Source organism: Beta vulgaris, chromosome 6 (assembly GCF_026745355.1).
Source record: "Beta vulgaris subsp. vulgaris cultivar EL10 chromosome 6, EL10.2, whole genome shotgun sequence".
Lineage (NCBI taxonomy): Eukaryota > Viridiplantae > Streptophyta > Magnoliopsida > Caryophyllales > Amaranthaceae > Beta > Beta vulgaris.
Window position 1 is genome coordinate 49,213,134 of NC_079207.1, and position 22,311 is coordinate 49,235,444.

A 22,311-nucleotide genomic window follows, 5' to 3' on the forward strand; every position below is an offset into this window, starting at 1 on the left:
GGGAGAGATTTAAATTTTCCTAAGAGCAAATTCTTCTTAATATAATTTTTCTTTCTAGTTCTAATGGTTAGTAGTGGTTTATGAGTCTAGACTTATTGCATATTTGCAAACAACTCAAGCTAGACCAAGCTCGGGATCTTAATAAGGTGGGTGTAAAGGAGAAGTTTGTACAACCGAATAAAAATACTACATAAAATAGTTAAGTTTTGGTTTATGAGTAGCAATATAAATTTGCTCTTGTATGTATTTTTCCAAATTTTGGGGTATGTAAAAAAGAATAGGAAGGAGAGGAGCAACATTTCTTTAATGGATTTATAACATATGATCACAAAAATATACTAGTATTAAATCAAAGTTTTTTTTTTTTTTTTTTTTTTTTTTTGACATCGGTAAAACGTACAAGAACACAAACAAACCAAAGTTATCCACTACAGGGTGGCCATTGGTATATGTCCTAGGCGTACATGATTGGCCAATTCATGTGCCCGCTGCACCTGTTGCCGATTAGCTTTTATAATCCGACACCATTGAAATTGTTGTCCCAGGAGTCGAATGTCGTTGAGAGTCCAGGCAATTGAAATAGGTTGTGTGTCTTGATGTAGTAAGCTCCGGACCAGGACTTCGGAGTCCGTGTAGATCAAGATTTGACAATAATCCCGATCTTGAGCCCAAAGCAAAGCCTCCAGACAAGCCCGTGCTTCAGCCACCAGGGCTGATTCAGCATAAATGCACCTACCTTGCCCCTCCCTTGCGTTAATATTTACGTTATCAACAACCCAAGCAATACCGGCCACAGGAGAAGACTTCTTCCAGGATCCATCCACTTGTATCTGTAACTGTGGTATCCCGCAGAAGGATATCCCAAAATGTGCGAAAAGAAACCCTGGAGGACCTGGTTCCTCATGCAAGGACCTAATCTGAGGAAGTGGAGTAGCCAGGAAGGTGAAGTGTTGCTGGATACCTTTGTCCTGAAGTGAATGGATTAGAGCAAGATCGTGTATTGTTCCATTGAAGACCTTATGATTCCGACCCTGCCAAATAGCCCATAAAATAGCCACAAACAAAGGAAGACGATGGCCATTGTATCCATCCTGCTGGTAGAAATAGTGTATCCATGCAATGAGCCAGTCTTTAAAGCTCACAAGGGGAGTTACATTGGAAATAATACTCAGTTGGCTAGTCTGCCATGCTAACGTGGCAACATGACAAAAGCGGAAAAGGTGTTGGCATGTTTCAGGTTCCAAGTTACAGCTTGGACAACCATCTGAACTAGCCAGACCACGGTACGAAAGGTTAGCTGTTGTGGCTAACCCGTTATGGAACAATTTCCAGAGAAAAAGTTTCCATTTTGGCATGATTCGCAATCCCCATAAAATCCGAAAGAACTCCGAATTGAGAGGGGGGTTCATGCTGTAGATATCGGTATGTCGAGAGAGGAAATAGTACCCAGATTTGGTAGTGTATTGACCGGAAGTAGTAAAAGGCCAAATAGAAAGGTCATCTTGGTTTGCGAGTCGTGGAACTTCAAGAGCACGTATCTCACGAACTGTGCTGCAATGAAAAAGTGAATGAAGCCGGGAAACATTCCATCCTTGTTGGTGAGGCAACAAGAGGGAAGCAATGGAGACAGTAGCAGCAGTTTGAAGAGAGACATTATCCCGAAAGAGGGGTATCCTCCCATGGACCCAGCGCTCCTTGCCAGCAAGTAGTCTGGACTTTGATCCAATTTTCCAACCATAATTTGTCAAGAGCACCTTCTCAGCTTGAATTAAACCGCGCATACCCCAAGAACATTGACTCCGCATAGGACGCAATGTAGCTAATGATGAACCATGGCGCAGAGTTTGATCAGCAAATACTTTACTGATGAGGCCATTGGAATTCCTATGAATACGCCATACTTTCTTAATCAGAAGGGACCGATTGTGCACCGCAATACTACGTAGGCCAAGTCCCCCAGCACCTTTTTGCAAATGCAAGAGCTCCTTGCTTTTCCAAGCAATTCCTTTACCTGAGCAATTAGACCAGAAGAATCGTGCTAGCATCGCATCCAACTTATTTGTGATTGTTGTGGGAATTAGGAAGACGGAGAGGATGTGAGCTATGGAAGCAATGAGAACTGAATTAATGAGAATCAATTTCCCAGCTTGCGAAATTGGTGAATGATTCCATGTGGTTATACGCTGAGAAATTTTATCAAGTAAAAAAGTGAAGTGCTGAGTTTTCTTCCCTTGGATATCCACCGGAGTACCAAGATATGTGCCCAGGGAGTCTTTGGCATTCAGTTGCAGGATACATTTGTATTCCTGTGCCATGTTCTCGGAAACATTTGGGCTAAATTTAACAAATAACTTTCGTAAACTAAGCATTTGCCCAGAAATATGGCAGAATCGAGCAAGGAGATTGGACAGTTTCGTACAAGAAGTAGTCGACGCTTTAAAGAAAAGAAGAGCATCGTCAGCAAAAAACAGATGGGATATAGAAGGAGCGTACCTGTGAGCTCGAAATCCATCGAATAGTCGAATATCCGTAGCCATTATTATCATGCGAGAGAAAATATCCATACAGAACAAGAACAGATAGGGAGATAGTGGGTCACCCTGACGGAGACCACAATGGGAAGGAAAGGACTCTGTCACCTGTCCATTAACCAGATGCGATATGTCACTGTAGATATACATTGACTATTAACTGTATCCACTGTGCAGGGAATCCATAGGCCTGAAGAACCTTTAAGAGAAACCTCCAGTTAACTCGGTCATATGCCTTATTCATGTCAATTTTGAGAGCCGCTAGATGAACATTACCGCTTCGATGTTTATTAAGAACATGGGTTAGCTCATGACTGATCAAAATGTTGTCCTCCATATGCCTTCCCGGTATGAAGGCACTCTGATATTCCGTGATAAGATCAGAGAGCAATGGCCGTAAGCGATTGACCAGGCACTTCGAAACACATTTATAAATGGTATTACATAAACTAATTGGCCGAAATTGTGTCACATCCTCAGGATTTTGTCCTTTAGGCAACAAAACAATCAGCGTCTGGTTCCACTCATGAAGTATGAAGCCTGTGGTGAAGAAGTGATTAACAGCTTGAAACACCTCATTTCCGAGGGCAACCCAGTGATGTTTGAAAAACTCGGCCGTTGAGCCATCCATCCCAGGAGATTTTCCCTGACCAATACCAAACATGGCCTCATGCACTTCAGCCTTAGAGAAGGGTCGAATGAGCTGTTGTTGTTGAGAAAGAGAAAGATGAGGTAAATTTAAGTCGCGAAGTACTAAATCAATGGCCTCATCTTGGACCTTGTCAGAGGCAGTAGACACCTGAGACGGCCCATATGCAACCTTGAAATGATGTAAAATAGTTTCACTATGGTAGGACCATCCTCAGTCCATTGGTCATCTGCTATACGTAGTAGGTAGATATATGCTGCTCGTTGTTTTTGTCGCATCTTATTAAAGAAAAACTTAGTTGGAAGGTCTCCTATTTGAACGAATTTATCTTTAGATCGTTGCGACCAATAAGACTGTGCTAAAGCAGACTTATCCAACTCCTGCTGACGTTGAAGCATGAAGGCGTTACCTTGAAGAAGAGAGGAAATATCAGTCGCATTGGCCGATAACATTGTAGAAAGCCCTTGCCAATCAATCCCCCATACAACTTTATGATCCAAACACCATCGCCTGATCTGAGTACGAAAGATGGATAGATGTTTCGTAAACCGGTACATTGTTGACCCAGCTATGGGAATGCGCCATACAGCGAAATAATGTTAGGTAAATCAGGGTGTATGAGGCACCAATTTTCAAACTGATATGGCCACGATGGACTTGGGGTGGTGGCTCTGTCTGGTAAAAGATAGCTGCATGATCCGAATGTAGAATAGGGAAGTTTTTCACATAACCAAGTGGATATCTGTCATTCCAATTTGGGGACGCATACACTCGATCTAGACGTTCCATGATTAAATCCACACCATCCCTGTTATTTGTCCAAGTGAACCGAGGGCCAATAAAGGGAACATCTTGTAGTTGTAGAGTATGCTTCCAATTGGTAAACTCTTCCCATCCCCTAATCATAGTAGCCCCACCCAACTTATCCTCATAATGGTCAAGTTGATTTATATCACCAATAATGACAAAGTCAGGATATGACTCTAACAAGTGTGACAGTTGATCCCATAGTAAAGGACGATAGTCTTGGCACGATTCTCCGTACAAAAACAAAACGTACCATATCATTCCATTATTTGCTGATATCTTACAAAACAGGAAATTACACATGGACCTAATTACATTAACAGCAAAAGGTGCCCAAGAAACCACAACCAACCCACCACTAGATCCTATTGCATCTACCCCAACTACAGTATGTGGATTAGTAGTTCGTAGCACTAAATAATTTGACTTTTTCATTTTTCGATAGATAACTTTAACTATCTATCTCTTTAATTAAAAAAAAAAAAGTAAAAAATTATTAAAAGTTCAAATTATCAAATATACATTAAGACAAATTTTAAAATCTCCCTTAACTAAAGTTTCTCTTACATATCAATCAGTAAAGATGGTCAAATGAAAATCACCATCTAGAAATTTGTAAAAATGGAGATCACCATGTATAATTTTTCAAATACTATACTTCAGTTTTTTTTTATAATGTTTGGAATTTGACTCGATTAACATGTTTTACTTCGATTTATAAGTTAAGAAAAATATAGTTATTCGTATGTCTTCTGTGTGATTCCATCTCAACATATAGAATGTAGTAAAATATGTAATGATGACAAATGTAAAATGTTATCAAGGATGTCTTGGTCTAGTGGTTAAGATTGAGGTGCTGAGAACGATAGAGCACAGGTTCGAATCCCCACTCCCCTTCTTTGTGCTTTGTACTACCTTCGTGGCTCATATGGATAAAAAAACAAATGTAAAATGTTGCAATTAAAAAAATAGGAAAATTAACAAGAACAGTCCTAACTATGGGCGTTCCGCCATTTTCAGTCCCAACTAACGATTATTTTAGAATAGTCCCAACTATACATCATAGTTTACAAATTTAGTCCCAGCAGGTCATTGACCTACTACAAGAGGTAAAAGGAAATCTATTTTTTCTCCACTTCTCATTTTCTCTCTCATCTCAATTTCTTCCCCTAAACGCATTACTGCTAAATACAAAACGCCCTCCACCTCATATGCATGTCCCCAACCACCTCCATTCTCTCTCCTCTAATCTTCGCCATAACAACCTCCCTCACATCTTCTCATTCCTTTTTCAGACCACTGCCTCCTCTTTCTCCTTCATCCTTGACACCTTCCTCTTCCCCCCTCCCCTGAATTTATGGGTTAGGGCTATTTGATGGGGGTTTGGATTTCATAATACTTTTAATTGTAAAGATCTCGATTATTGTTTGTGATTTATATAGACCCATTTTGAGAGGTTTTTTTTTAAGACTTGCGTAAAAGTACAAGTTTTTCTTATTGAAATGTATGCGGTGTGTTAGAGATATGAGATATACTCAATATATATCTGAAAATATATGGCATATATAGGATTTTCATAAAGGGTATGCATTATTATATAGACCCACAGAGTATAACAAGCTTTCAATTTGCCTATATGTACATATTTTATGAGTAAATGAGTACTCTTTTTTAAGGTGTTTTTCTTTCATATTTTTGGATCATGGATTAATTTAAGAAATGTAAAAACAATATGAAGTAATTTACAATAAATATTTTCATTTAAAAATCTAGGCGTTGACTCAAGAAGATAATGATAACAAGAATTGAACATTGATAACCAAGCTAAAATACACTTTCCTTCGTTCTCATTACACACTTGCCAATGAGTTTTGCAATTATCAATAAATTTTATTACTAATATGAAAAATTATAAAAATTTGATGTTAATAAATTACAAATCGAGACGAATCTAACAAGATTCTACGTGACTATTTTTTAGCAAAGCTAAGTGAAGTATATATTTTTTGTGTGTTTAGAGAGCCACAAAGGCAGAGATGAGAATTGATCCTAGGATTTCCTGGGTTTTAACTAAAATTCTTATGCATGGTGGAATCTCTTGTGACTAGTGAGGAAGAAACTGACTGCTCCCTTACCCGCGACAAAAGGATAGACACTTGCTCGGTTGCCAAATCTAGGCGTTCCTTTGACTTGGATGATTCTGAAACCAGTGTGGAGACCATAGCTTGCAACCGCTGTACTTTTTCTCCATGGTCATTGAGAGTGCTCTGGAGCTTATTGGTGGATGAGTTGACCCGCCGCCATCTCAGAGGAAGATATCTTTCAGGGATCTGAAAGCAATTTCCCGTGGAAAGAACTCGGAGGGCATGCCGGCATAGGATACCTGAGAACTCAAAATGGTCGCAGCTGCAACTGATGACACCTTCTCGTAGGTCCCAGTACACTTTCCGGCCTCCTTGGAGTTTAGTGTGGTGTCTCACAAGGAAACCATCGTCCATCTGGAAGGAAGCATAGTGGGAAGCCAAAACAAGCTGCTCTTGTAGTTTGGAGAATGCAAAAGGCGTGAGGACTGAGGCAGCATGGGATTCCATTGGTGCACCAGTTTTTAGGCTAATATTTTGTAGATTCTGTTGCATTGTTTGCTGCTCTCCAGCTTGATCTTTAAAATCAACAGCTACAGCAACCTGTCACGGCAAAGCCAAATATGGTTAAATAATAGTTTGAAAGAAGTAATCACAAGTAGTTTTCCAGGTATTGTTACAACGGACATCTCAAACAAACATTACTGTACTAACAAAAAAATAGATATTCATGTTAAATAAAAGCTACATAATCATGCTTCTGTAGAAGAATACCTGCAAAGTTTCATTCACTTCACCTAAAAACTTTTCAGCATTACTATGCCAAAAGTGAGGAATATGAAACAATTTGACAAACCAACCGTGTACTAGACCTATTGCACGATCTTCTAAAACCATATAATTTATTGTATTACAACTTTTGAAACAACTTTTGAGTTCTTTCTCTAGCCAAAAGATTAGAAGGGAGATATTGGTTTGGATGTGGGAACTCCATAACCAATGCACGGGCTGGAAATTTTGAGAAGTTAATACTCATAGAACCGAGAAACTCCCGCAAAATTCTTGTTTTGCGGGAGTTTCATCCATTCCTACCAATTTTACATGGTATATTGTTCGATCCGGTACAAGGTAGGGGTATGGGGATGTTAGCTGCTGTGAATTACGCGCATACACACACACACATTCACACAACCCCCACCCCCCTCATGGGCAGCATTTTGTTACCAAATGCGACTATAGAATCGAAACTGAAACCCCTCCCCCCCCCCCCCTCCCAAACACTCACACTGACACACGACATCCCAACTCCTCATGGAATGCGTTTTGTAACCAAATGCGCATCTAGAACCCATAGGGGATAACTAACCCCATCCACCCCCCGGACAAACCTCCATTTCGAGCCAGCAACCATTAACCCCCCCCCCCCCCTTTCCCTCACAAAAAAGAACGCAGATAGAATTTCATTTTCAGATCTCTTTGATGTAAGCTAAGCCACTTTTACTAATGCAGTTACAAATCTAGAACTTCCGTGGGAAAAGGCAAGAGCAAACAGTTTAAAGGTGAATAATTTAGCAAACCCAAATTTGAAGGTAGGTGATTTAGGGGCATGAAGAACAAATGATGAGGTGAGCATTATGTGGGGGGGGGGGGGGGAGAGCAAAGAGATACATTGGTCGAGGATGAAGGAAGAATGCAGAGGTAATAGTAGAGGGAATGAGATAGGGGCAGTGTGATGAGCTAAGGTGAAGAGGGGTGATAATGGAGGAGTGAACGGAGAAAAGGTGGAGGAAAGGAGAGAGGAGATAAAGTACAGGGAATTTATCTATGACAACAATTTACTTGTTTTAAAGTATTGGATTCTAGGTATCCATTTAGAAATCCATAAATTTGATTCCGACCCAACACTTGAAACATATACGGAATACCACAAAAGCCAAAGACTTGTAAGCATGCAGAATAGTTAGAATCAATCAAAGATTACTTGATTCAGTGAGAAGTTGTCATCACGACGAATTTCTGGTGTTCCATTTTCTTTGCAGCACCATGACAACTCCAAATGGATCAAAGTAGAGCTGGCCTTCAACATATATAATCTAGCTGGGATAAAGGTCAAGTGTATTCCTACAGACATGTAACTTCTGCGAGAAATGCAATGTTCCGCATATAGAGGTATTCAAAGTCTATAAGACCCTTGGAATAAGGAGATGCATCTGAAAAAAAGCCTTAGCCAGTTGGGTAACCTTACAGATGTTTAGAGAGATTAAATTGGTAATGAGGAATAGCAACCAAGTGAGTTTTGCTATAGGCAGTCTGGGGAGGTCTGGGTGTCCCAGATGCAAACGTCCATAAATCAGGTGGCTTAACAGTGCGCCATCCGAGCAAATTTTCTCAGACGAAAAGATGTTCAATCAAACATTTTTATCTTGTTTTAGGGATTTCTAGGAGTTGATTGAACACTTCTGTGAAGGGTTTCCAAACATGTGAACCATTTGCCAAGTTCACGTAGTTTTAGAACATATTGCAACTTGCAAGGCAAACATTAGAACTATACATTACCCCAGGGGTTAATATATGAACTATTTTGCCCTTGGGCGCCTACAAACTTTATTATGATACACCTATATACTTCCTCCATTTTTAGAATACTTGCATCACTTTGACTTAACACTAATCATATACCAACTTTAACCATCGACCTTTTTCTTAAAACACACATAAAGAAAATGTAGTTATATTAGATTCAATTAATATTTGAAGATAACTTTTATAGTTTTTGTACCAATAGGAGATATTTATCGTCAATCTTGTTTTTTTGACAAGCGTGAAAGTCATAGTGTTGCAAGTATTCTAAAACAAGGAAGTACGATTTTCAAGAAGGACAATGTTTGACCGGTGTTTGGTCTCATTCTCCTCAACAGACGTTCTCTTGTACGTCAAATAATATTTTTCTCCAATAAAGAAATCATATTCAAAAGCAAAAAGAAAGGCTTGCAGCAGATAGTTTTTATGATATTCATTTCTTCAAACTAGAAAGTCATTCAAAGGGAATTTTGAGCCCTCGCGATTGAAAAATGAAGCTCCCAATATATATATATTTTCTTCAAATACCAACACTGCACACAAAGAAAAGATGCTTCCCTATTAAGACTTATATTGCAGCCAGATTAAAACTGACCAAAAGAAAGCAGGCTAAGTAAATTTTCACTAGCAGATTCTATCAGAAAATTTGCAAAATCCTACACTACACTGAATCTCCGGTCAATGGACCATGCCCATACCCATTCGACCACAGAGAGAGAGGCAGAGAGCACAAAGATCTGACAACGTAGGAGCTCTTCTCCTAATCTTTTTTACAGGTTCACTTAAATAACATCATCTGCAAAGCTTTTCAATAAGGCCCAAAAATCCTTCGAATCAAGACAAACTTCTAAGTTAAATCTCCAAAAGCATTCCTCCCTTTCTACCACCAAAGGCATTTATCCATTCACCCTACTTAGATTATTTTGAGATAAGAAAAGCTCCATAATGGAATTCCCAGAGCTAGTTCACCTCCCCAGTTCACCTCTCCACTAGCATGACTGGCCTCCAGACCCCCAATTTCTCACAGTTTTCTTTTTCACCCAGCTAGCAACCCAAACCAATGATATAAGGAACGAGAGTCGACGCGAAACGTGGTATGGAAACGGGTACGGGAAACGCTACCTTGGGTGAATCGGGAATGTTGGGTCATTTTTTTACTGATTTTTGTTTCAATAAATTTAAAAACTAAAATCTTTCCTTGGCTACAATTCAATGGAGAGTTGGACAAGGTGGCCTTCAAAATAAATAAAAAAAAAGGGCTAAAATCCACTGTATATTATTGGGTTTTTCATCAAAAAAAAATCTCATCATTACATATCTAGTAAACAACAAACCTTTGCTGGTTACCTATGTCACTACTTATTCTCAAAGGCTGAATATACAGTTGAACATTTATTTGTAAAATATTAAACTTCTTAATAATCCTATCAAAATGTAATTAAAAAATGATAATATAAATATTTATTAAAAAGGTTCAACATACTAGTACTGCTGTGTTTGACTAAAAATAATTTTTTAAAAAGGGGCGCAAGGGGTCCTCCACCCACTTTTTTCACCAGCTCCTTCATAACTCCTTCCTTTACCACTTCATCAACCTAACCTCCATTATCAAAACCTTCAACTTCCAAAGCCAGAAATTGCGCAAAACAAAATAAAAATTAAAATTGAACACACAAAAATATTTTATATATTCCGAAAATAAAATCCCTAAGGTTTTATGATCTATTACTGGCGAACATTGCCTCAATTATTAAACTAAAATTGTCGAGCAAAACCCTAGTTTTGCAATTGGGCTCAATTGTTTGGGTTTTTTGCGATGAAGTAATGGACGTCGCCTTAGGCGATCTGATTCGCGAACAGAGGCGACCTGAGTTGTCTTTGTTCCGCGATTGAGGATGAGCGATTCAAATCGGCAAGCATCCCGCTTTCCTTGTATCACTAACCCAAACATAAGAAATCTTATCCTTCCAAAATATAGATGATATAGGAAAAGGTCAGAAAAGTTCTAGTAAACACCTACTAGAATAAACTCTAGGACACTTAAGGGATCAATTAAAAAGTTTCTCATCTTTATATAATGTCAAAAATGTCCAACGATTCGGCAAATTGGACTTCATCACGTGGATCTCCTTTGATGGTTATTCAAAGCATAATACTACACTTCCTCCTAAAAATGTGCAAATAGATGGAAGATGAGCTAAGGAAAAGCAAAGGATCAAACAAATGATTGATCTATGCTTCCCCAAAAAGAAACAAAATCCATTAAACCTATCAATTACCTGACGAAGGGAAAGAAGACAAACAATATTTGGAAGATGAACTTTCTAAAGTTGTGTTTGAAGCTTGGGACCCATCTATTTTGTTCCTCCCGACCCTTCACTTAACGTACACAAATTGCTTCTAATCAATCTGTCCCCATCAACTTATCCTCTTCTTTGGCTCTTCAAACAACTCCTAAATCATAACTCATGAAGAGACTTTTCTCTACTCTTCCAACCCCGACCTAAGAGAATCTCACATGACTTTAACTAACCAATGAATCTTTGATTAACAAAAACAAAAACACATCTTCAGAACTTTATTGAACATTACCTACATATAATTCTAACTCCAAATTCAATATAGTTTGCATCATCATCAATATACATTAAGGTGACAATCAAACCCTAAACACTAACCAAGACTCTAAGACACTCAAAACCATATATATTTAAAGAGATATTGGGAGTCTAAACTCATAGATTGATAATATAAACATTGGGAACTTAACAAAGAGGACCATAAAATTTTTAAAGAAGAAGTGAAAGAGATAAATTCAAGAGTTAATTAACAGGGAAGTTGATTCACCTCATATCACCAAGAACTAGAAGATAAATTAGTCTATAGACAATGGCCAAAACAAGCGAAACTCCATTGTAATTCTAAGAGCTAAATAGTTTTACCACTAAACCTCATTAATAGACCTAAGCTTCCCACACTTATCTTCCCCAATTTGCATATAAGCAGGTCATAATTCATCGAGAAATAACACACTCAAAATATATGTAATCCTTACATACAAGACCAACTTTACATTATGAGATTAAGCAATTCACAAAGATCTAAAAGAGAAACTACACAACAAGGAATGTACAAATAAGAATACATGAGAGAAATCTGTAAATAGGAAGTTCTAGATAACAGCCAATAAGAGGCCTTCTGAGACGCAAAGCTTCATTCTCCAGAACATGCTTCCAGATCTTCCATACCTTCTGGATCCAAAGAAGTACTATAGTATCTTTCAGTTAAGTAGCAGCTAAGTTCTTATCAGTTAACCTTAGGAAACCAAAGCATCCAGAGTTACAAAAATCTTAGTCAAGCGACCGACAATCAATTTTAACCATTAAGAGCAAATGAAGGGCTACCTAACCCAATCTTCCATCCTACTATAGAGCTCTCTCTCCCTTAAAAAAGCAAGATAATTCTTTGGATTGCATTTACCAACATACTTCCTCCGTTTCTTTTTAAGTGACTGAGAGAAAAAGTGGGGGAAAACCAAGGAGGGTAGATAGAGAATGCTGGGACTAGGGGTGATAATGAGCCTGACAATGGGCTCGGCTCGGTCAAAGCTCGACTCGTTGAAGCTCGGCTCGAGACTTAAACGAGCTGAGCTGAGCTACGCAAAGCTCGGCTCATAAAGCTCGTGAATAGCTCGATTATTATTTTATTCTAAAAAAAATTATATTAAAAAATATTTTATATTAAAAAATTGTTTATATATTAAAAAATTATGTATATATATTAAAAATTATATTAAGTATTTCTTTCAAGATATTAACTAAGGTATATAATAGGAGAAATATAAAAAGAAAAGGTAAAAACAATTAAAAAGAAAAAGAAAACAAAAAAGCTACCGAGACGAGCCTAAACGAGCTCACGAGTCGAGGTCGAGCCGCAAATTTTAATCACAAGCTCGGCGAGCTCATGGGCCGAGCGGAGCCCATGAAAAGTTGAACGAGCTCGAGGCGAGCACAGTGCTATTCGGGCTCGGCTCGCTCGATAAGCACCCCTAGCTGGGACCACTTGTTTAACCAATCAAATTTGAATATTGAATGAAATATGTAGGTGAAATAATTAAATAATGGAAGTTGGGACCACTTATTGTCATTTAGAGAAATCAGTCACTTATTGTGACGTTTCCAAATAAGGGAAGTTAGTCACTTAAAAAAAACACAGGTTGTATATTACAAACTGAAGGACATTTTTCACTTCAATGCCCAATGTTATAGGAAATGGACTTGTTTAATTTATATGCCATTACATAATCCCCACTTTTCCCCTTTTAGGAATTGTGAGCAGAGTAAGGACATTTAAAGAATAAAACTGGAGACTCATTTCAGACTCCATCCTCTTTTGGAGCTAAACCAACTAAAGAACAAGCACAGACCATACATAGATGCCAAAGAGAATTGTTAACTAATATGCGATACAAAACTTGACTGCAAATGCGAATACAAAAGGTACTATAGATAAGGTTCAGAAAAATAACCACATCTACTGTTTTGCAAATTACTCGTTCAAAGTGCATTCGGCTGTTTACACACATGAAGGGGGAACAAATACTGGATAAGAGCACTCATAGTCAGATATCTACTCAGATAATTCGATAAAGTATACCGGCATCATAACATTGCATCATCAAACAATAACAAGAAGCTTACTTGTTCCACAAAATGAGCAAGCCGGGTTTGTGCACTGAGAAAACGTTGGATAAAAGCATTGATCGCCTTTGACTGCCCAGTAGTAGTCAATCCAGCCATGAAATGGTTTCTCAAGTATGACAATGCCCAAAGTGATCTCAAGGCAAACAAATTGGCGACATGCCTATTAGTGTGTAGGGCAAAAGAATTGATCATATCCCTCCATCCCAACTCGAACTCATCAATGGACTCCAAGTTATAAAGTCGATAGAACTCGGCCTTCCACTCATTGTATCGTTCCCCCAGAACAGCATTAAACCAGGATGGAAACTTTGCTACAACCAGCCATATGCATAAAGCATGTTTAGTGGTTGGCATCTCCACTGTGACTGCCTCTTTAAGGCACATATTTTGATCAGTCAATATTGTCTGAGGAGCTTTTCCATTCATAAAACCTATAAATACCTACCATATAAAGGAAATTACATTACAACACACCCAAAAGGTGAATGAAACAATAAAAAGAATATGTATAGAAAAAAAAATAAGATCAAAATGGCAATGGTTAAATAGGCAGTACAAGGCGTACGCTGCACTTGCATGAACACTCAAGTTTAAGCACATTACGCGACCGAATGATTCTAAGCTTCACATCATTATTTATTCAACTTTTCCCTAAAGGTATCAAACTCGAACATACAAGGGCAAAATTATCAACTAGGACTGCATATTACCAAATGACATTGCAGTATCACGTATTGACCATAAATATTGCATATCTAACACAAAGAAAACAGGTCAAGATAGCACAAAAGTATGATATGTGACCCAAGTGTATGTTATAGGCATTACCTTTAAAGCCCATGATAATGACCTCAAATTTTCCTCGCGTAGAAGTACACAGCCAAAGAAACAAGGCATACCATAATTATTAATTCCAACCCAAATTCCAAGAGGCATATCAAAAGCAGTCAAACGATGAGTGGTATCGAACACCACAGCGTCACCAAACACCTCATATGCTTGAACTGATGAAGCATAGGACCATGAAATATTCTCAAGATTATTGTTTGAATCCACAGTGTACTCAAACCTAAAGTTGTGATCCTTTTCCTTAATGCTTCTACACATTCTCAAGAGGTCTATACTATCCTCTTCATGATCAACTTTCCTAAACGACTGAATCAAGTTCCTAACATCCTTCTCAGTAAATGGAAGATACCCAGGTTCAACACATTTCTCCAACTCCAACAGCCTCATCATCTGCTGCACTGAAATTCCTGTCTTGGCATACATACAGATACGGCTCTTATCGCCCTCCGATATTGTCCGATAAGCCGGCAAGAAACGGACCTGATTAGGCTCCAAAAGTTCATGGTTATGGTGATTTACAAAACCAGTTACACGCCATTCCGAAAGACCTAATTCTGTGTTCTTGCTAATCCTCAAATACGCTTGACACCCACACCGAGACGATTTTCTATTCCTTTGAGGCTTATTCTCATTAGCCACCTTGGCCGGAGTATTACCAGCCCGATGACAAACAAAGTAACGCCTCGTCAGGCCCTTCCCAACCCCATCCTTCCCTTCCGTCCTATGACGCCGAATTGAAAACCCACATCTCTTTGCAAATTCACTATAGAATTCATACGCAGCATCATGAGAGGTAAATCTCTGCCCAATATACGGAACAGCATCAGTTGTAAGTTCATATGAAACCCCAACATCATTATTATTATTATTATTATTATTATTATTATTGGGTGAATCATCAGCACTACTAGTATCATCCAAAGATAAACATCTCTGATCTGATTGTTCATCATAAACCACAATAGGTCTATCTACCTCATTTAACATACCATTCTTCACACCCCCCAAATCGAGTAACGATGCGACCGACATTATTTCAAACACCCGAATATTAACTATAGAGAATGCAATTGCAAACGCATAGTAACATATAAGATTTTGGAGATAATAAATTCAATTATACACTCACAAAAAGAAAACGTAATTGCGTGCAACTATGTTGTGCAATCGTCTTTCAGTTTGGCGGAACAACTCGCTCGCCTTTCTGGCGTTTATCGCTGGTGAGATGTCCTTGTTCGTTTTCCGGCGATTTGTGGTTGGAGTATGCAATTGGAAGTATTAGGGCAATTTGTGGGGGGTATTTTGAAGTTTGGGGGTGTTGGAGCTTGAATGATGCAGTGTTTGTTCTTTTGTTTCTTTTTGGATTTCTCTGATTTGATTGAGATTTGAGATAAACCAATTCAATTACTTGAGAGTAAGGCTATTTGGGTAATTACGATTAAATAACGAAATTTTTCTAAATTTTTTTCTTAACCTTAAAAGTGTTGTAATATTCTATGTAAACAGTGAACGGATAAAACGGCGTCGTATTTTGCCGTTCATGATTAGACACTTCACTGCCGTTATGCAGTGATATGATATATCACCGGGTGAATTATTCACCCAGCACTATATATACTGCACTTCGCGGAGAAAATGAAAACACAACAACAAGAGCATACTCTCCAATCTTGCTTAAAATCTCTCTATAATACAACACGTTATCAGTACGAATTCGCTCTACTATCAAAAGGTAGTTCTTCTCAACTGCTAAAAAAATTTTCTTAAAAAAAAATGGATCACCAATGTAATGGGATCAATACTATCCTAAATAATGTATTATCTCTTTGTAGTATATATATTTTATTATAGAACGTAATAGTGTACCTTGCACCACAAACCCGGCACGAGGAGTTGGTAGTACACCCCAACGCCATAATACTCACGTTAATAGCCATGTCGGTGAACGCCGGCAAACCACCGTCCCTAACCTCAATGATAACCCTCCTCCGGAACCACCAACTGAAAACCGGTAAACTCCTAATAATAATAATAAAAGGAGTAAAGATGATGAGGGTCCTTCCGTCAGCAACAAGCGACGGCAAAGTATTTAATTGGGGGTATCGGCTCGGCCGCCGCCAAGCAAGTCGCGCCACCTTCATGGAGGGCAGAGACCTTGCATTTAAAGCCGCCTATATGGACGAGCTATATGGACGGGCTATTATGTTGCACTTGCCGCCTAAATGGACGGACTCCGCGACCTGGATGGACGACTTACACTACAAAGAGGATGAATTTTTGGCCGAAAAATAGCTATAATGGTGGAGCTACCTGCTACCTTTTTCTTGTTTGTTATTTATGTCTTGTATTTTTTTTTAACTGTGAAAAAAAAAGGGGAGAAAGCATTGAAAGAAAATGATGAAAGAAGTAGCTAGATTTTCTTTGCATCGAAATTAAACAGCTTATAAGTAGCATCTATCTTCAGATTTTCTATAAATTGCAAAAGCTACTGTTTCCAATGCCAATGTAATGACACATAATCTGAGGACTTGTCCCTTATTAATTGTCAGCAACTATTCCCAATACTAACTTGAAGTTTGTCTTCTAGTGAATTCATCAAAAAGTATACGTTACATGTCATTAAATGTATCTGGCAAATTTTTTTCTCTTGTCTTCTTCTGCACATGCATCATGCATGTCTAGATCCTAGTTGGTTTAAGTACACTTTTATGAAAAAAAAAAACAAAAAAAGGGAGGGGTGGTTTTCAAAGTTACGTGAGAAGTGGATTCAGTGGAATTCATAGTGCTTTTGTCATATGATTCAGTTTCTTTTCTTTTTTTCTCTCCCTTTTTGGCCTCACTTGTCATATTGATGTTTTGGACTTAAAAGCTTATATAAAAGCAATTTTAGACAATAAATGGTATGACTAGTATCTAATATTTCAAACCATGAATTAGTTATAAGTCATAACTATACGTTAACTAATTTATTTTTGGGGAACTAATTATTATTAGTTCTTAAAGTAGTACTCTATTTACTGTTTTGTCAGCACGTTACGTATTACATATCAGTATATATCTTACCTGTTAAATGTGAATAGTGTTTTTACACCACTATAAAAGGGATTTTAACCCTTCTCATTTTCTCGTCCGCCTCCCTCACTCACTTCTACCCCATAAAAAATTTTCTCTCTCATAAAATTTCACAAATTTCATCTCCACTATTTTCGGCCACCATGTACAATGCCGGAAACCGCCGCCCTCAAAACGACACACCAGATCTTCTAGAATCTTTCAGATAGTTGAAGGTCGTGTTTTACTGGGGAATGATACTTATAACAGTCTTAGTAGGAATTATTGTAATTCTGTTTCTGCATATTGTAAAACCCAATTATAATGCTTAATTATGTAAATTTTCTATTAATATGCTATCAACACATGTGGTTTATTTTTAGACATGATAGTCACATTCTGGTTAAACAAAAAAAATGAGCCTTTTTATATATATTTATTGTTCACTTTTCATGTTATTATCATGTTTCGAACCCTTAACCTCTTGAATGGTCAAGAATTCTCGGACCACTATGGCTTACATCCCAGTGTGATTTTCTTTCGGAACTCTATATATTTATGCATTAATTTTCTACTAATACTTTTAAAACATCAAATGAACTCGGAAATGGCTAGACTTGCAAACCGAGACTTTGAGATCCTTGAAGCCTCATGCCAAAGGTATCTAGAATGGAGAGTGGATGCAAAAGCTTACCTAAAGTCACTTAGCCTCGACCACACCATTGTCAAAGGTGGTGCCCCTACCCATTTGGAGCAAGCGAAAGCATTGGTGTATCTGAAACACCATATACATGAAGAACTCAAATCTGAATCCTTGTGGAAGATCCCAAAGAGTTATGGGATAACCTAAAGGATAGATTTGAGCATTTGCAAAGAATTATCGCTCCAAGAGCCCAACATGAACCGTCAGTACTCAGGTTTCAGGACTTTGCATCAGTACACGAGTACAATTCTGCAGTACTTCGCATCACCTCACAGCTAAAGCTGTGTGGAGAACCTGTGTCTGAACGAGCCATGATTGAGAAAACCCTCTCCACTATGCATGCCAATAATGTTGTTCAGCAAGAACAATATCGTGAAAGGCGTTGCCAAAAGTTCCGCGACCTAATTGCCATCCTTTTGGTTGCAGAACAATCAAATCCTGCTCTCAATTCATAATCAAAGGCCACCAGGTACCATCGCAGCAGCAGTTGAAACAAATGCCACTAGAGGTGGCAAGCGCTGGAATAAGCGGGGAGGTAACTCAAACTGGAATGGCCAGTTCAAAAATAGGGGTAATGGAGAAAGAAATGACAATGGAAATGGAAGAGGAAGAGGAAGAGGACGAGGATGCCAAAACTGGCGCCCAAATAGAGGAGGCAAAGTTTTTTTAATGTCCATATGCTATGCTCTACTGGAAGCCAACAAAGAACACAAGAGAAATATTTTAAATGTGGCATTCAAGGGCATTGGGCAAATGAATGCCGCACAGCCAAACATCTTGTGGATCCATATGTGGCCTCTACTAAGGGTCAAGGGAGACGTGGCGAAACAAATTTCGTTACTGAAACTACTCCACTCCCGGACCTCGATGTAGCTGATTACCTCATGGAAGATATTTCTAATGTCTAGCCCTCTTATCCCCCCTAGATCAACCTATGATGTTGTTTTATCACTTTACTTCATGTACTCTTGTCTTGCTTGATGCCTCTTGTATCTTGCATTCACTTTTCATCATTTCATGTAATGTACCTCTTTCTATGAATAAATTTTTGTGTTAGATTTTGACAAATTTATGTTTTAATGAAGATAATGACAAACAAAGGTGCCCAACAATGCCTGATTGATAGTGCCACTACACATACCATCCTGAGTAACAAGTCATACTTCACTCAGCTAAAGCCAAGAAAAGGTGATCTCAACACCATTGCAGGCACTGCAAATATGGTTGAGGGCTCAGGAAAGGCATGCATAGTGTTACCAAAAGGACCACACGTCACTATAAACAACGCATTGTATTCAGGTAAAACTCAAAGAAATCTTTTGAGTTTCAAATATCTGCGCACAAATGGTTACCATGTGGAGACCATTAACGAAAATGGAAAGGAGTACATGTATCCCACTAAATGTGACGATGGCAAGAAAATAATCCTTAAAAGGATGCCATCATACTCCTCCGGACTGTATTTTACTTATATCAGTCCAGTTGAAACAAACTTGATGTCCCACCATAAGGTAGACAACCAAGCAATATTTACTCTGTGGCATGATCGCTGGGTAGACAGAAGCACGATGACGAAAATCGTCCGAAGCTCAAATGGGCATCCGTTGAAAAACATACGTGTCCCACAATCAAATGAGTATAATTGTAAGGCTTGTTCCCTTGGCAAATTAATCATAAGACCTTCTAAAAATAAACTTGAAGGTGAAAATCTTGCTTTCCAAGAAAGAATCCAAGGAGATATTTGCAGGTCAATGCACCCATCATGTGGACCATTCAGATACTTTATGGTGTTGGTAGACGCATCAACACGTTGGTCTCACGTTAGTCTCCTATCAACAAGGAATGTTGCTTTTGCAAAACTGCTAGCGCAAATTACGCATTTAAGGGCTCAATTCCCAGACTATCCCATAAAGAAAATCCGACTTGATAATGCCGGAGAACTCACATCCCGCACTTTTAATGACTGTTGTATGTCCATTGGGATAGACGTGGAACATCCAGTAGCCCATGTTCACACACAAAATGGCTGAACGGAAGCATTCATAAAGCGACTACAATTAGCTGCGAGGCCATTACTCATGAAATCAAAACTCCCATCTTCTACATGGGGACATGCTATACTACATGCTGCGGCTTTACTGAGACTAAGGCCGAGCGCCAAGCATGATTTATCCCCACTATAATTAGTGGTTGGAAAGGAACCAAGCCTTGCTCACCTACGAATTTTTGGGTGTGCAGTCTACGTTCCCATAGCACCACCACAACGTACTAAGATGGGCCCACAAAGAAGGTTGGGAATCTATGTTAGATTTGAATCACCGTCCATCATAAGATATCTAGAACAGTCAACTGGTGATCTTTTCACCGCTCGATTCGCCGATTGTCACTTTGATGAGACAATTTTCCCAACCTTAGGGGGAGATAAAGCAGGCCCATGTTGGAATGAAATATCATGGAATGCCAAAAATTTATTATATATTGATCAAAGATCAAATATGTGTGAGCAGGAAGTTCAGAAAATTATACACTTGCAAAACATTGTCAATCAATTGCCAGATGCATTCACTAATTCAAAAGGAGTGATAAAATTACATATACCTACTGTGAATGCTCCTGCACGGGTTGAAATCCCAAGAGAAAAAACGGAAAATCCACTCGCAAATGAATCTATAACATGCAAAAGGCATGGAAGACCACACGGAGCCAAAGACTTGAAACCGAGGAAGTCTAGAAGAATAGAAACAAATAATGAGAAATTTAGTGATTCTCCTAAAATGGAACAATTTTCAAATGACGAAAACGTCATAACCCCAAAATGAACTCAAAGAATCAGATGCTACATCTGAGGGGGAGCATGAAAATGCTAGCGTCGACAATCACGAAATTTCAATAAATTTTGTCCATTCTAGAAAGCAATGGAATAGGGTAAAAACCCCGATTGATGAAATATTTGCATATTCAATAGCCACATAAATCACCACTGATATTGAGGACACCGAACCAAGATCGGTGGATGAATGTCGACGAAGGAGTGATTGGCCTAAATGGAAAGAGGCCATTCAGGTAGAATTGAAATCTCTCAAAAAACGAGAAGTGTTTGGCCCTATAGCCCAAACCCCAAAGGGAGTAAAACCCGTTGGATATAAATGTGTCTTTGTGCAAAAGCGAAACGAGAAAAATAAAATCATACGATACAAGGCCAGGCTTGTAGCCCAAGGTTTCTCCCAGAGACCTAGGATTGACTACGAGGAAACATACTCTCCAGTGGTAGATGCCACGACACTAAGATTCCTTATATGTCTATCTGCATGCAAAGGACTACAAATGCGCCTTGTGGATGTCGTTACAACATATCTCTACGGGTCACTTGACACTGATATCCACATGAGAGTCCCAGAAGGACTTGAACTACCTGAATCCTTGAGGTCAAAACCTTGGAAGCTACATTCCATAAAATTGAAAAAATCACGTTACGGTTTAAAACAATCTGGAAGGATGTGGTACAACCGTCTTAGTGAATACCTCATGAATCGAGGCTACAAGAACGACCAAATTTCTCCATGCGTCTTCATCAAATAAACCGAAAACGGGTTTGTTATAATTGCAGTATATGTTGATGACTTAAATATCATCGGGACACCCGATGAAATTGAAGAAATCGCTAAATGCATGATGAAGCAATTCGAGATGAAAGATCTTGGAAAGACCAAATTTTGTCTTGGATTAAAAATTAAACACCTAAAGGATGGAATCCTTGTTCACCAATCCAATTATGCCGAGAAAGTGTTAAAAAGGTTCTATATGGACAAATCACCTCCGCTGAGTTCACATATGGTTGTTCATCGCTTAAAAATTGATGAAGATCATTTTCGCCCTAGAGAAGAAGGTGAGGATATACTCGGTCCCGAAGTACCATACCTAAGTGCCATTGGAGCCTTAATGAACTTAGCCATCAATACTAGACCAGACATTGCATTCTTGGTCAATTTATTAGCTAGATACAGCTCCGAACCTACAAACAAGCATTGGAGTGGAGTGAAACACTTACTCCACTATATACGCGGGACAACGGATATGGGATCATTCTATCCACGAGACGGAAATCCTACCCTTGTAGGATATGCCGATGCAGGTTACCTGTCAGATCCAGTCAAGGCAAAATTGCAAACAGGTTATATTTTTAGCTATGGAAATACAGCAATCTTTTGGAAGTCAACAAAACAGACTCTAACAGCTACTTCATCAAATCAAGCTGAATTAATCGCACTTTATGAAGCTGGTAGAGAATGTGTGTGGTTGAGATTTTTGACTCATCACATACTCAGGGAAAGTGGTATTCAAGAGACACAAGAAGGTC

The 22,311-nt window shown here is 38.6% G+C and overlaps 2 protein-coding genes across 2 annotated transcripts; one reads left to right on the forward strand and one right to left on the reverse strand.

Annotated features, from left to right (window-relative positions):
• Positions 1 to 5,777: 5,777 nt before the first annotated feature.
• On the reverse strand, positions 5,778 to 15,590 carry LOC104896950 (protein FAR1-RELATED SEQUENCE 11). The gene is made up of 3 exons (XM_010683735.4): positions 14,180 to 15,590; positions 13,349 to 13,792; positions 5,778 to 6,671 (listed from the first exon to the last, which is right to left on the reverse strand). Exons 1-3 carry the CDS (start codon positions 15,230 to 15,232, stop codon positions 6,054 to 6,056), a joined length of 2,115 nt encoding a protein of 704 aa, XP_010682037.2. The 5' UTR covers positions 15,233 to 15,590; the 3' UTR covers positions 5,778 to 6,053.
• A 2,268-nt stretch (positions 15,591 to 17,858) lies between these two features.
• Positions 17,859 to 18,409, forward strand: LOC104896966 (uncharacterized). Its single transcript, XM_048646829.1, has 2 exons — positions 17,859 to 17,982; positions 18,075 to 18,409. Exons 1-2 carry the CDS (start codon positions 17,859 to 17,861, stop codon positions 18,407 to 18,409), a joined length of 459 nt encoding a protein of 152 aa, XP_048502786.1.
• The last annotated feature ends 3,902 nt before the right edge of the window (positions 18,410 to 22,311 follow it).